At 34.1% G+C, this 15,471-nt stretch overlaps 1 protein-coding gene across 2 annotated transcripts in view; it reads left to right on the top strand.

Moving 5' to 3' along the window:
* LMBRD1 (LMBR1 domain containing 1) overlaps nucleotides 1–15,471 on the top strand; it is a 129,778-nt gene that overhangs the window by 104,594 nt on the left and 9,713 nt on the right. The window contains exons 13-16 of one of the 2 annotated variants that reach the window (XM_033217562.1): nucleotides 1,170–1,319; nucleotides 2,719–2,797; nucleotides 4,185–4,190; nucleotides 13,144–13,262. In XM_033217562.1, coding sequence (XP_033073453.1) covers nucleotides 1,170–1,319; nucleotides 2,719–2,797; nucleotides 4,185–4,190; nucleotides 13,144–13,247 — 339 coding nt within the window. In that variant the 3' untranslated portion in view covers nucleotides 13,248–13,262. Of the gene's footprint in view, nucleotides 1–1,169; nucleotides 1,320–2,718; nucleotides 2,798–4,184; nucleotides 4,191–13,143; nucleotides 13,263–15,471 lie in introns of those variants that run through there. The other variant, XM_033217561.1, reaches the window with a different exon arrangement.

Genomic DNA, 15,471 nt, shown 5'->3' with positions numbered 1-15,471 from the left:
GCTCAAAAGATAGCCCTCCCTATTAGCAAAGATTACCATATCATTGGTTATGTTCTTCAAATGCTTATTTTGCGTAAATTAACAATTTTAAAATGAAGCTGTATCAGGTAGACACTACTTCCACTACTGTGGGTTAGTGACACTACTTCCACTACTTTTACCCACTACTGACAGTAAAAGAGATCTCAGTTAAATAGTGGCTTGAACTAATGGAAGATTTCTTGCTATGGAAAAAAGAAGCTAGTATTGCTTCAGTAGCTCAAAAAGTCGGATCCAATATCTCTGTAATTCTTCGAGTATCTCTGTCATGATTGTAGTATGGCTGCTGCAGTTCCTTTTATCCTGTTCATATTCTGTGAAGAAAAAGGTAGTTAGGAGAAAGGGGTATACAATTGTATCAATAAAACAAGACTTTTACAGAAATCCCTAACAGACTTCTGCTTTGCTTTTCATGTTTAATATTTTATCACATGGCCACTACTGGCTGTGAAAGAACCTGGGAAATGTACATTTATAAATGGTCTTATTGTCCTCCCATCTGGAATTGGAGTCTGTACTACAATCTAGTAATAAAACAGGGAGGTGGGACAGTATAAGTCACTAAAATAAAAGCATGCTATGGTATTGAAATGAAGCAAGTTACCTGGTTCCTTATATTTCAGTTACCATGTGTTTTCATTTCCCTTTAGTATAGATAAATGTGAAAAGCTCTTTAATAAGATTATCAGAATTTTTCATAAACTAATTTTTATAGCAAAGTGTAAGGATGTCACGAGTATTTCATAGAAATGGACGTTTATAAACACATGACATTGTCTATTCTTATACAGTATTATATAAAAAGTTATATAAAACCATAGTATATTACTGATACTTATAGTTTAAATTCATACTTCTAATCTTTAGATAGAACTAGAGGTAGTTCACAATTAGCTCCATGAATTTCTAACAGATGCTGTTACACAATAAGTTTAGAAGATTTCTTTGGAAGTAGACCATGTGAATTATCTTAAAATTATTTGGGATGATTAAGAATTTTTAGTATTTACTTTGGAAGAAAAATAATGATTGATTGAACTGTGTAAATCATTTCTCATAACACAAGAACAGTATTTAATGCTTTACAAATGAAATATTTTGCTGAAATTTTGTCACTCTTTTCTTTCCAGTTATATAAAATCAGAAGAGGTAGAACCAGGCCCCAAGCACTCCTTTTTCTCTGCATGATACTTCTGCTTATTGTCCTTCACACTAGCTATATGATTTATAGTCTTGCTCCCCAATATGTTATGTATGGAAGCCAAAATTACTTAATAGAGGTAAGTGAAATATTTAAAACTTGATTATTTTGATATTTTAAAGATAGTGATATTTAAAATCAAATTTTAATTGTGATGGTTAGCATAAGATATTAGCTCATCAGATTAAATTTAATATTGCTAAAACTGGTTTTTTATTTCTATTTTTAGCATGTTTATATTTGTTTCATACTGTTGTTTTTTTGAAACAACACACAGAATTTCATTACAATAGTTCCTTAAATGGGCCCTGTGATGCTAAGCTACTGAGCTTTATGTTAGTACTTCATTAAAACTCATAATACTTCCTCTAAAATAACATTTTAACTGATTTTAATAATATGGCTCCCAAAGAACATTTTGGTGAGCACAGCATGTCCGTTCATTGGCACTATGAATCCCCTAGAAGAGGCTTTATAAATGTTTTATATGTAGATAACTATACATTCTTTTAACATGATGGGTTTCCTCATATGCTGATTTATTGATGCTGTTGAGCTCTCAAAAGCCACTGTGACTTTTAGTTTTAATAGAACAGTAAGTTTGGATTTTCTGACGATTCAAAATATTCTGACCAAATCTGATTCAAACTTTGTTTAGTTTGTTTCCTTTTTTTTAAAATACCTTTTGCTCTACTTCTTAACTGTTCAAACCATATTTATGTTTCAGGGCCTGATCAAGCATTGCTTTAGTGGAGTCTTGCATTGTTAAATCAGTGTGCCCAGATCATTTCTTTTTTATCCTGCACTTCATTCTTTCTTTACTTTAACATGCAATTAGAAAGAAAAATCTAACAAACATATCAACCCTCAGTCAGTACCCTCCATAATATTGGTGAGTGTTAAAAGGCTATTTCATTGAAAAATGTTTAGTTATAATGTAGGTGAAACAGGTAAAGCACAGATCATGATGGAGGTACATGAATGACCTGAGTTGGGGAAACACCATGCTGGAAAATCACCTGAACCATATTTCTCACTTCTTATACCTTTTTATTCTCTTCTTGCCCAATCATCCCCTTCACCTACCTCACTAGGTCATGCTTATTAAACATCCTCCTGTGAAGGAATGAAGGAAGACTATGCTTTTGCTTGGACAAAAGATATTCTTTGCATGTTCCACAGTCTGAAAATAGCATTCTTTTCAGATGCTCTACTTTGTACTAAAAATGGAATTTGTTTGTTCTGGGAAGAAACCCTGTTGTTCAACACAGGACCTAAAGGATTATTATTGCAAAAAGCCTTAATGTTTAATTTACCATAATTTTCTTCTAAGAGCAGTGTTACATAAAATTTACATTTTGAAATGTTAGATAGATGTAGTTAGTATATGGAGTATACAGTTTATAGTGATTACTTTTTAAATCCAAATGTATTTATTAATGTGGTTTTTACATTTTAACTATATTTTTATCTTTCAGACTAATATAACTTCTGATAACCATAAAGGCAATTCAACCCTTTCTGTGCCAAAGAGATGTGATGCAGATGCTCCTGAAGGTAAAAGCAACTTGTTTTAGAACTTACAACTTTGTAGGAAAAGAATTTCCTGGCATTTTGCTGTGTTAATCATTTGATGCATTTGTTTTGCTATGTGGTAAGAAGGAAACTTTCAGCAAGTAGAGGTTGGCAAATCTCTTCAATAGAATTTCTTGTTAATGAAAGGATTTGCATTAGAGAAAGAACCATTAAAATTACTTAGGAAGTAACAAAATGTAGTTATTATTTATCACATTTACTAGTATAATAAGAAATCCCTCTTAAGTGATTTTTTTTTTCCTTAAAAACATAAAAGAGTTTGGTGGAATCTACAATTTTTAGTACCAAGACCAAAAGTACTTATGACCTAGAACAATTTTTAATTCATCCATGTCTGGTTATTTAATTTAATAATAATAGTATTAGTTATAATAGCAGTTAACTTTAAAGACATACAGTTGTTTTCAAGGCACTGTGTTAATTATTATATGTGTACTCTGACAAAAATTCTGTGCTCTTAACCGCTGTGTAGTTTTAGAGTATCTTTTTTTTTTTTTTTTACTATGTGAGTTGTTTAGGTGATTTTTTCTTTGAATGTTATAGTATTCATTTCTGATTAAGGATTCCTGATTTATTCTTTCAGAATTTGTAAAAGTGTTTTCTATGCTTGCCTTCAATGCTTTTATTTTGTGGTAATGTGTCAAATACTGTGTGTTTCTGCATGAATCATTCATGAGTACCATTATGAAAAACACAAATTCTGAGGTTTTTTTTTTGTTTTTGAGATGAAGTCTCGCTCTGTCACCCAGGCTGGAGTACAGTGGCACGATCTTGGCTCACTGCAAGCTCCACCTCCCAGATTCACGCCATTCTCCTGCCTCAGCCTCCCGAGTAGCTGGGACTACAGGCGCCCGCCACCCTGCCCGGCTAATTTTTTGTATTTTTAGTAGACACGGGGTTTCACCGTGTTAGCCAGGATGGTCTCGATCTCCTGACCTTGTGATCCGCCCGCCTCGGCCTCCCAAAGTGCTGGGATTATAGGCATGAGCCACCGTGCCTGGCCAATTCTGAGTTTTTTATAGTGGGGTCAACTATGTAATGTAATAGAGTATTAGGAACAAGTACAGGGTACAGGAATAGGCCAGAGGAAGACACAATTGACTACTACTACTGTGGAGTAGTAGTCAAAAAAGAAATGTTTCAGAAAAGAGATACCAGAGCTACATTTTAAGGTATCTGGTATGCACATCAAGGGAAGGCTGTTCTAGCCAGAAGAATAAAGTGTACAAACAAGTACCTTAAATTGCACAGGCGTGTGTTCAAGAACATTGGTTTTGTATGGGGATTGGAGGGGGGAAGGCAGAGTCATGAGTCAAATCATAAAAGGTTTTAGAAAGTGACGAAAGAGATAAGTGTTCAAGCAAGAAAGTAGAAGTTATGATCTGATTTCTTTTCAGTAAGTTAATTACAGCGGTTATAGAGATAATGGATTTGAGAAATTGAGACCAGGGTATGGAAATCACTTAGGGGAGGGAGAACTATCTAAAATAATCCAAGAGAATTGAAAGCCTGATCTGAACAGTAGTCATGAGGGTGTGAAATAAAGAAATTTAAGGAGTAAATTGAAAGAATTTCTGATTGTTTGGTTGTAGAGCAATGGTAAAAGAAACAGAAGATTCTAGAATGATACTCTAGTTACTGAGTACTTTGGTTAATTTTGGTGTTACCAGCTGAGGTAAAAAATACATTGGGAGGCCAAGGCAGGCGGATCACCTGAGGTCAGGAGTTTGAGATCAGCCTGGCCAACATGGCAAAACTCTGTCTCTACTAAAAATACAAAAACTAGCTGAGTGTGGTAGTACATCCCAGTAATCCCAGCTACTTGGGAGGCTGAGGCAGGAGAATCGCTTGAACTTGGGAGGCGGAAGTTGCAGTGAGCCGAGATTGTGCCACTACACTCCAACCCAGGCAGGCGACAGGGCAAGACTCTGTCTCAGAAAAAAAAAAAAAAAAAGGTACTGAGATTAGAAAAATTGTAAAAAAAATGATTAGTTGACTTGAGATGTCTCAAAATTGTTCAGGTGGAGGTCTCATAAGCAGTTGGGTATACAGTTAGACCTCCATATTCATGGGTTCCAGATCCATAGATTCAACCAACTTTGGGTCAGAAATAATTTGGGAAAAAATAGAATAAAAGATAACAAAGCAACAATTTTAAAAAAACACAAAAAGCAATACAAATATAACAACTATTCACATAAGTATTTACATTGTATTAGTGTTATAAGTAATCTAGAGATAATTTAAAAGATGTGGGATGATGTGTATAAGTACATCATTTTATGTAAGGGACTTGAGCATTCGTAGATTTTGGTTTCCAACAGAGTCCTGGAACCAATCCCTCAGGGGTACATATGAGTTCCTGTATATGTGAGAAACTGAGAGGGTAAAGAGTGAAAAGAGAATGGACACTGGAACACAGGATAATCATTATTTAAGGGCAAGCTGATGAGGAAGGTACAGAGATGAAGGCTGAAAAAAAGAAAAAGTTTAATGTTAGAGATAAAAATTCCTTGAAGAAGATGTGCAGGGTCAAGAACTTTTTTTTTAATTTTAGTTAGGAGAGACTTCGGGGATAATGGGATGGAACTAGTGGATCAGGAAAGATTGAAGAAAAATGTCAGAAAGGATGAATGATGGACCAATATCATCCAATTCTGGGGGATATGGTATTAAGAATATCCAGGACAGAATGCTTTAGATAGAATGAGGGATATTTCTTTCTGTACATTGCAAAGAAGGAAGCAAGGATATGGCCTCAGATGGTAACTTGTTACTATCTGAGGGTAGACAAAAAGTGGCATATCTGTATAATTGTCTCAACTGGCTATAAAGGATGAGCTCAGGTCATATACTGAGAATTGAGCAGGCTGTGGGGTAGACAGTTAATGAAAATAGCAAAAGCTTTTGATAGCCTGTGAAGGGGATTAGGAGAGGATCTAACTGAAGATAAGTTAATGATAGGTAAATATGTCAACGGACAGAGGTGAAATTATCAATTTTATATTTTTATTGAACAAGTCTACACAACATGTATAATTTTTCTCCATTAGTTCTTAGGTTGTTTGGGGGAAGGAATGGATTGAAGAACTGAAGTAGAATTGGGGATTTAAGGATGGAAAGCAAAGGACAAGTTGAGGTTAGAAAATAAACAGTGACCACAGAGTCCAGGATTTGTAGGGAAATAAGGGAAGAGACTAAAACTGAAGGAAAGGATTAAAATAAAGAGATGAGATGGATAAACATCTGATGGGGATAACTTTATTTTGCCTGAAGAAATAATAGTAAAATGTTGTTAGTATAAATAAATACAACAGAATTTTCCAGTTCTACTTAATGATGTTAGTTCAAGATTTTTTACTTTGAAATGTATACGTACATCACAAGTAGGGTTGATAGTTGAAGTGCCTTGGGTTGCCATATTTAGCTGGATGAAAACAGATTGAAAAATTAGTGTTTAATTGGTTTGTAATTTGTTTTTAACTAAGGAGTCAATGGCCTTGAAGATCTAAAATAGATTCTGTTGTTCAAATTGTTACAGTAGTATTGAAATAATAGCCATAAACCAAAAACAAATTGTAGTTTCAAAATTATGTTGAACTGATAACGGGGCCTTTAAAATGCCCCGATACTACTGGACTGAGTGAATTTTTTATATTATAGATCAATAAGATTTAATCAAATAATACACTTGACTGTAACTTTTTTATGAATCACATTATTTTTCAGTCTAATCTAATTTACAGTAGTTAAAAATGATTCCCTTTGAACTACTGAATATTTTTTCTTAAACATTTTAGTTGACTCATTCTTTGAAATGTTATTTTGCAGTACAAAAGCATACCCTTTAGTTTTATGGGTTTATCTTTCCCAACTTTGTTTTGTTCTGTAGCACATCTCTAAATGTTACATTTGCCAGTACGTAACTTAGAAGAGGATGGTAGAAATATAACTAAATTTGGGGTGGCAGGGTAGTTTTTTAAGTGAATACTTTAATAATGATAGAGACAGATAAGTAGATTAAGACACTGGATTTAGACACATAAGGGTAGGGATGGGGTGGCATCCCTACCCTTAGGGTGAGGGGTGGTGAGGGACTTGTATAGCCATATACGCTATTCTTTACAACATATTTAGTGACAACATTTGACTAGAGTAAATGATATTATAATAAATAACTCATAAGGCATTTGATATCACCTTTGCAATGTGTCCGTTGCAAGTAACAGAATTTTAGAGAATGATTTTTAGATTTAAAACAAAAATTTAAATTTTCAGTGTTATAATGAAAGTTCTTTCTGAGAAAAGTTTATCTCCCTGGAGAGATATTAAAGCAGTAATTTCTAAAAATACGTATGTTGCTGTCTTATTAATATTAAATGTATTTTAGACTTTTAAAATTAATATTTTGTTTATATATGAGACAATCTGACATTTATTCAACATAGAAAATATTGCTGGAATCCTAGTTGTGTTTAAAATGATTAGGTTTCAAATGAGAGTCATTTATCTAAAAATAATTTAAGTACTTTGTGTTTAAAATAATCCATTAAAGAATAGAATAATTTAGTAATAATCCTATAAAGAATGCCTATCTTACTATTTTTATGAAGTTCTCTTAAAATGACAGTATTACTTAATTCATCCTGACAGGTAACGCAGGATTTATGTTCAAAGTGAGTCAACTGAGCAAATTAGGAATCAAGTTTTAAATTTTACATGCTGTTACTCCAAGGGGACCTTTACACGTAGACAATTTATGTGTAAATGTGAATGCAATATGTAAAACAAATAATTATTTAAAAGACCATGTACATTTGGAAACTATAGATATTTGAGTCAAAATAGGAAGATGAAGGACCAATATACCTTAATGGACAAAAATAGAAGACATTGTCAGTACTGGGTTTGATTTTGGGAAAGAGAAAGTACCAGAGAAAACACATGTACAGTACTTACCTTCAAAAAGCATGTAGCCTAATGGACTTGGATAGGAAAATAAATAATTATAATAAGAGAAAAAATAAATGGCAAGCTGTAGTGAAATTATAATCAAAATGCTGTGGTAAAGCAAAAGGAGATGATGATTTATTCTGCCCTGGGGGTCAGTGTAACCTTTCTGTGGACCCAAAAAGAGTAAGTTAAATCTGAATGAATGATCAGAAAATAACATGTGGATATTTCAAACAGATAAAAAAACCTGCATTAACCAGGCAGGCATAAGGACATAAATATATTTGGTATGTTATGATAACAATGAATGGTGGCAACATCATTGAATATTTGGAGACTACAGTTAGGGGTGAAGCAAGATAATATGTTTCCAAATGACATTTATAAAAATTCATTAACCTAAATTTTTATTTCTGCTACCCTGCTTAATTATTTTATCTTTGTTATTGTAAATGTGTGTTGTCTTATTTGGACATTAAAGTGACTGGAAATGGAATGAGCTCTGTAAATCAAAGTTGATTTTTGTGGTTTTATTCTGATTAAGTATATTTGCTTACTATATATATGTGGGGGAGGGGAGCACAAGAGAGAGCGCCTTAAAAAATAATCACATGACCAATAGGGTTAGGATTTAGCTTGAGGATACCATGTTACTTAGGGCAGATGATTAAGACAACTTAGCAAATGCTAAAATGGAAACTATGTGTTAAACCAAATTACATGAATTATAAACAAATGAGCAGACAAAATTGAAAGCTAAAACAGGCTTTTAATTATATATATATATAGGAAGTACAAAGGAGGAAAATAAAATTATTGTAAATAATAATGTAAGAATAAGTAAAATGTGTATTGATATCTTACATTAAAAAGTAATTGAACTTTAAGTTCTGGAGTAAACAAGGCCATCATCAAGCGATGATTCAAAGCACAGTCTCTATAAATAAAACTTGCTTACCAAGCTTTCTTTTTATTTTTTTATTTTTATTTTATTTTTTTTTTGAGACGGAGTCTCACACTGTCGCCCAGGCTGGAGTGCAGTGGCGTGATCTTGGCTCACTGTAACCTTTGCCTCTCAGGTTCATGCCATTCTCCTGCCTCAGCCTCCTGAGTAGCTGGGACTACAGGCGCCTGCCACCATGCCTGGCTACTTTTTTGTATTTTTAGTAGAAACAGGGTTTTACCCTGTTAGCCAGGATCGTCTCGATCTCCTGACCTCGTGACCCACCTGCCTCAGCCTCCCGAAGTGCTAGGATTACAGGCGTGATACACCTGCCCGGCCCAAGCTTTCCTTCTATAGATAACAAGTTAGCACACTGACTTATTTTCACAGAATCTCAAGTACCTATCCTTCTGAAACCATTTGTCTAAGATGTTATGTAAGTTAAAGAATCCCCTCATTTTTTGTATGAGAGTCTGACTAGATATGGGAATAAAGGCCATAAAGAACCACATAAGTTGTAAACAGTTTTAAAAATACAAACCAGAATATTAAAAAAAAACTTTAGAAAGATCATCTAGCTAGTTTAATAATTTTTGCAGATGGAGAAACTGGGGCACCAAGAGATAAAAGTTAGACAGTATAAGACTTAGGACTTTTAATGCAAGTATCTGGATTCCAGTTTTGTTTTTCTGTTTTTTTAAGATTTAACATTTTTGTGTTTTGTTTGAGTGCAAGAAAATGAAACATTGTTGCATCATCTGTCCTTTAAATTGTTTAAAAAAAAAAAAAGAGAGAGACCATTGCTGCTTTTTAAATATAATGGAAATGGTTGTTTGAAGCCATAAAGGAATGAAAGTCGTAGACAATATGAAGAAAAAACAAAGGTCAAAAGGCTAAACCTAGGTTATTAGAGGAGATATGAGTTTGGAAGAGGAGAGATAAAAAGAATACTATGACATTATAATATCCAATAAAGTATCATATTTAGAGATCAATAGTGTTGATGCTTTGAAGAGACATTTAGTGACTAGCAAATCTTAAATAAGAAATGCAGTTTTAGTAGGATTGTATGGACTGACGTAGAGAATTAAGTGAAGAAATTTTTAACTGAGGAGAATCCCTTAATGTGGTTTTGGTTTGGGATTTTTTTCTTAAATTTTTGTAGATATATACTAGGTATATATATTTATAGGGTACACAAGATATTTTGATACAGGCATGCAATAAATAATAATCACACCAAGGCAAATGTGGTGTCCATTACCTCAAGCATTAATCCTTTAATTGTATTATATAACTAAAAAAAAAGGATTGATTTGGGATTTTTTACCACATATTTAAAAATAACCTTTAAAAATCCCACATACTGAATGCCACATGAACTAAAAGCATGAATTTATTACCAAAAGTTGTTTGTAAATCTAATATTTCATATGGAATCTTACTGAACAGCATTCAGGAGATGCCTTGTTGGCTAATTCCTCTTGAGTCTTTTTGCAAAGTAATTGTATTCTTTATTCCATCTATCTATTGTTTACATTTATGTATTGAGGGAGAACGTAGGGTTTAGTTTTGGGCATTTTTGTTTTAGTCATTCATTAAACATCAAGTGGAGATCTTGAGTGGCAATTAAGTTGTATCTGGAGTTCTGGAGAGAAAATGTATACTGGATTACTCAGGAATAGATGGGAAGTAAAGTTGTGAGACTGGATGAGAGATCACCAAGAAAATGAGTATAAACAGACTTGCAAAGATCTGTGTTAGAATTATCAACACAGATTAAGACCCAACCAACTGAAGGAAAGGAATAAGATTAGCTCAAAATATTGGCAGAGGACAAGAACTAGTTGTTTTTCTTTTTTTTTTTTTAAAAAAAAAAAAAAAGACAATGAATGAAACCTTCACATTACATTATATGCTAATACTATTCTCCTATATAAGGGGCTTGAGTATCGTGGATTTTGGTGTCTTAGGGTGGGGGTGGGAGGGTGGTTCCTGGAACCAGTCCCTGTGGATATTAAGGGACTATTGTAAATTTACTGCCTTCTCTCTGGTTATTTTTCAGATTTACCTGTCTACTCCAGCATATCACTGCAGAGTACCAGATTTAATTTTAGCAATTCGTATTAAAGTCTAAAACATTTTTAAAGCTGATCAATAAAATTTAAAAGCTTTTTAATTCCATAAAATGGGGGGAGTTGGCACCAATATCATATTACTATGATGAACAATTCTGGGGCAGGAATATTTCCATGCCTCTATGGTAAAGAATACTTAGAACAAGCAAACATAGTTGTATGCTTGCTTTAGGAAATTCTCACTCATGATGGTGAAACAACTAAAATAGCTTTATTTATCAAGACTGATTTTCCAAAAAGACTTGCTTCAGGACTCCCATTTCATCATCGTTACCAATCCAAAACTATTTTGTCAGTTCTAACCAGGTCCTCACCTTGAAAAACGTTGATTAAAGCCCACCCAACCCTAAAACCTTATAAATATCCTTCTCTGTCTTTCCTCTTCATGTTCTTCCTCACTGAAGTTAGTCTGCTAAACTTAGCTTTGCTAGATCAGTGAGGTTTTTTAATGTTGTTTGGAGAGTTGACAGTACCTAAGCTAGTTATGCTGAATAATATAAGGGGAAGAAATCAAGAATTCAGAATCTTACATTTCTATTCTTATTTTTTAACTGTTTGCTAGTTTATCTGTATGGACATGCATCTATGACCAAGCTATGAAACCTCCATTCTTAGATTGAACTTCTTTCCTTCTCACCTCCATTTATTTTTCTCATCTACCCCCACCCCCAGTCATGGGGTAGGGATAGTTGTCCTATTCCTTTTCTGTCTCCTAAAGTAGTTTACCCTGGTAGAAGTCTTGAAACCAGATTCTTATTTTATCTCATTTTAGTAGCTAGTATCCAAATCTCACCAGGTTTACATAAGAAATCGCAAAACAAAAGGAACCAACTGGGTATTTATCTACCAGTGAAGATATTTTAAATAGCAATACATACAAGGTAATGATATAACTTTGTATGTTTTGACATAGAAAAGTAAATACTGTGATGGTAGGTGAAAGAGTGTATATATATTAACTCATTTTTAAATGCTTTCATGTGCCTCAGGAAAGAAGTAGATAATCACTTTATTTTTTTAAAATAAATATCTTTTATTACCTCTGCAATTAAAAAAGTATTACACATTTTTAAAGATGAAACAATGAGAGAGACAACGATGACATACATCTGCCAAGTAGATGCTGATTTCAGAGAAGACTTTTTTCCCAATTGGTTGAAAAGTATGAGTAGGGAAGGTAGTTACTGAAACTTTTAAAAAATTAAATTCTTAAAGTCTTGGTACCATCTTTTCCCAGAATATGGAATATATCTTTCTACTTGAACTTCTGAGATTCCTAAAGCAATACTGTTTAAACACTTACATTGTCACTAACAATGGATTTAAGTGAAAAAAAAAAAAAAAAAATCTCTGCCCTGCAAACTTTGGCCTGTGAGCTAAATAAATACAAATACATAAAGAATGTGTATTGCCAGAGAGGCTTACTTTTGTTTAAAACTGATTGTTATTAAAAGAATTACTACACTAGTTGATACCTAATATTGGATTTATCTAATTAAGGTTAAAATGTTCATGTTAAGAACAGCCAGTTTTAACAGGCTAAAATGAAGCTGGTCAAGCAATTTCACTAGAAACTAAGTCTTAAAGGGTGAAATAAAAAGTGACACTGATGCGTTGTGATGACAGTCTCCTAATATCTTCGTTAATATCTTCTGTGGTGCTGTGAGGCTAGTGGTAGTCCCTAAATATAATGCAAAATGAAAATGGTGCTAGATTGCTCCTGTCTTAATTTAAAAAGCAGATTTGAATATGGACTATCAACTTCACACTTTCTACCCCATATTAAGCTTTTTCTGAAAGTATATAGCTAAGAAGATAACCCTCTTCAGGAGAATGTAGGTCATCTGGTTCTTTAGATGGAAGAACATGGGGCAGAGACCTTTAAGAAAAACTATGTGGTCCTTTTGTTTTATAGTCTGAAAATTTGGTAGTGAGGATGAGAAAGTTAAGGATAGTTAGATTTAGCTTAAAAGATTAATATAAGTCATCAACTCTACTAGAATTTTGATAATTTTGATAGCTTTATTTAGAAAGTTACCGTCTTTGTGTAATACAATATTAAGTAATGACTGTGTTGCACTTCAGTCACCTTTCTAATATATTGACATATCTTTAGTAATACGGAGAACCACAATCCTGTTAGTCATGAAATTCTAAGATAAATTTGTAAATGTCTTAATTTCCAGTATTACATAGGTCATTTAATTTTACTTATCTATTATTCCTGTGCTTTGTCATTTAACAAATACTTATTGATGTCTGCTATGTGCCAGGTACTGTTCTAGGTGCTAGGGATACAGCAGTGAACAAAACACTCCAGTATCCCTGTCCTCGCTTATTTAATATAAGGAGACAGACAAATAAATATGTCAGGTGATAAGCATTATGGAGAAAAATAAAGTGCCAAAGGAGATTAAGTGGTGTTCAGAAGGAGGAATGGTTTGAAATTTTAGATACAGGAGAAAGGAAATTCTTACTGGGAAGGTGACATGACTTTAAAAGAAGTGAGGAGCAAACACAGTATCTGGGGAGGAGTATTCTAGATAGTGTTAACAGCAAGTACACAGCAGGAGTATGCTTGAAGAGGCAGAGGAATAGCAAGCAGATAATTTTAAGGATGTCAGCTTTTACTTTCAAATGAAAAGTATCTGGAAGATTGTGAACAGAGGAATGGCATGATGTGACGTATGTTCTTACAGGATCACTCTGACTACTGTGTTGCATGTAGACCAAGGCTTGGAAACTTTTTTCTGTAAATAGCCAGATAGTAAATGTTTCAGGCTTTGTGGGTCATGTAGTAGTCTATAATAACCACACAGCTCTACTATTGCAGCATGAAAACTGCCATAAACATTACTTAAGGGATGGCTGTAACTATGTTTCAATAAAACTTACAATTGATAGGCTTGATTTGCTGTGTGTGTCATAGTTTGCCTACCTCTGATACAGACCACAATGAGACAAGGGTAAAAGCAGGTTGACAGGAGGCTTTTGCAGTAATCCAAGGGAGAGCTTATGGTGGTAGTGACAGTGGCAAAAAGTGGTCAGAATCTGGATGTATTTTGAAGGTAGAGCCAATAGTATTTGCTTGGTAGAGAGTTTGAGAGAGACATAAAGAGAAGGGAGTCAGGGGTGATGCCCATGTTTTTAAGAGTTTTAATTAGAAAGTATTTGTTTAATATTTCACATTCTCATTTTGATAGTATCTGTAATAATTATCTTTAAAATTTATGTGTACCTATACATTTATTTTTTCCTTTGGTCCTATTTGAGTTTGTTTTGTTCTGGGTATTCCTTCATAGAGAACTAATAGTGTAACCTATGAAGTTTTGAGCACTGCCACTGGTTACTGAACATTATCTCATTAGGCTTCCCTTATGGATGAAAGCACATGTGTAGCTGTGATGTGGTATGTAGGTTAGGGTGTTCCCTCAAGGCCAAGGAAGAAAAAATAAAGATGCTACCTGTTAGCTATGTATGGGAAGCTCTGCATGAGAATAATTAATCATGTAAAACTAATATAAAGAACTTTGCTTTATTTTGGTAATGTATTTATAAGAATGTTTACAATGAATAGCTCTTGGGGAAGATAGTACAAACTATTAGATAAGGACTTTGGACTACACTGACTTAAGTATTTCACATACTACCACATTCTTCAAAGTAGTTATTTGCTTCTTCTCCACCCCTAATCAGTTACTAAGAGCTGCAGAGTTTTTTGTTTGTTTGTTTTGTTGTGTTGTGTTGTGTTTGCTATAATGACCCTCACATCCCATTTTCATCATGTCTTACTTAAATTATTCTACCTTTTAGTGATTTTACCTTAACTTAGAGTAAAAGAAAGGTTATCAAACTTTTGCATGCATCAAAATCACTTGGAAGATTTGTGAAACCAAGATTGCAAAGTTGTATGTGTGTTTTTGTTTGTTTGTTTGTTTGTTTGTTTTTGAGACGGAGTCTCACTCTTGTTGCCCAGGCTGGAGTGCAGTGACGCGATCTTGGCTCACTGCAGCCTCTGCCTCCCGGGTTCCAGCGATTCTCCTGCCTCAGCCTCCTGAGTAGCTGGGATTACAGGCACGTGCCACCACGCCTGGCTAATTTTTGTATTTTTAGTAGTGATAGGGTTTCACCATGTTGCCAGGCTGGTCCTGAACTCTTGACCTCGGGTGATCCGCCCACCTCAGCCTCCCAAAGTGCTGGGGTTACAGGCATGAGCCACCATGCCTGACCCAAAGTTTTTGATATAGTGGATTTGAGGTGGGACCCTAGAATTTTCTGGTCTGGGAACCACACTGTGGAAACCACTCTTCCAAAGTACTCTGATAATGCCATTTCTCTAGTAAAAACTGTAAGTGCTCCCCTCACATCATCTGATAAATCCAGTCTAGGATTTAAGGACTACTATTATTTAACCCTTACAAGTCTCTAGCTTTTTTTCATACATGTTCTGGACATGGCCAGATTCTTACCTACCTTTGCTTTTCAATGATTTATATTTGAAACATCACAAGAAGTCTTCGCCCTACCCCTCCCATTTTCATCAGTCAGAATCCTGATCTTCTTACAAGGTTAATTTCTAACTCAGCCTTCTTTTTTGAATC

Source organism: Trachypithecus francoisi, unplaced genomic scaffold (assembly GCF_009764315.1).
Source record: "Trachypithecus francoisi isolate TF-2019V2 unplaced genomic scaffold, Tfra_2.0 Lachesis_group10, whole genome shotgun sequence".
In the NCBI taxonomy this organism is placed as follows: Eukaryota; Metazoa; Chordata; class Mammalia; order Primates; family Cercopithecidae; genus Trachypithecus; species Trachypithecus francoisi.
Note: the sequence above shows the minus strand (reverse complement) of the source record. Positions and strands in the feature narration are given on the sequence as shown.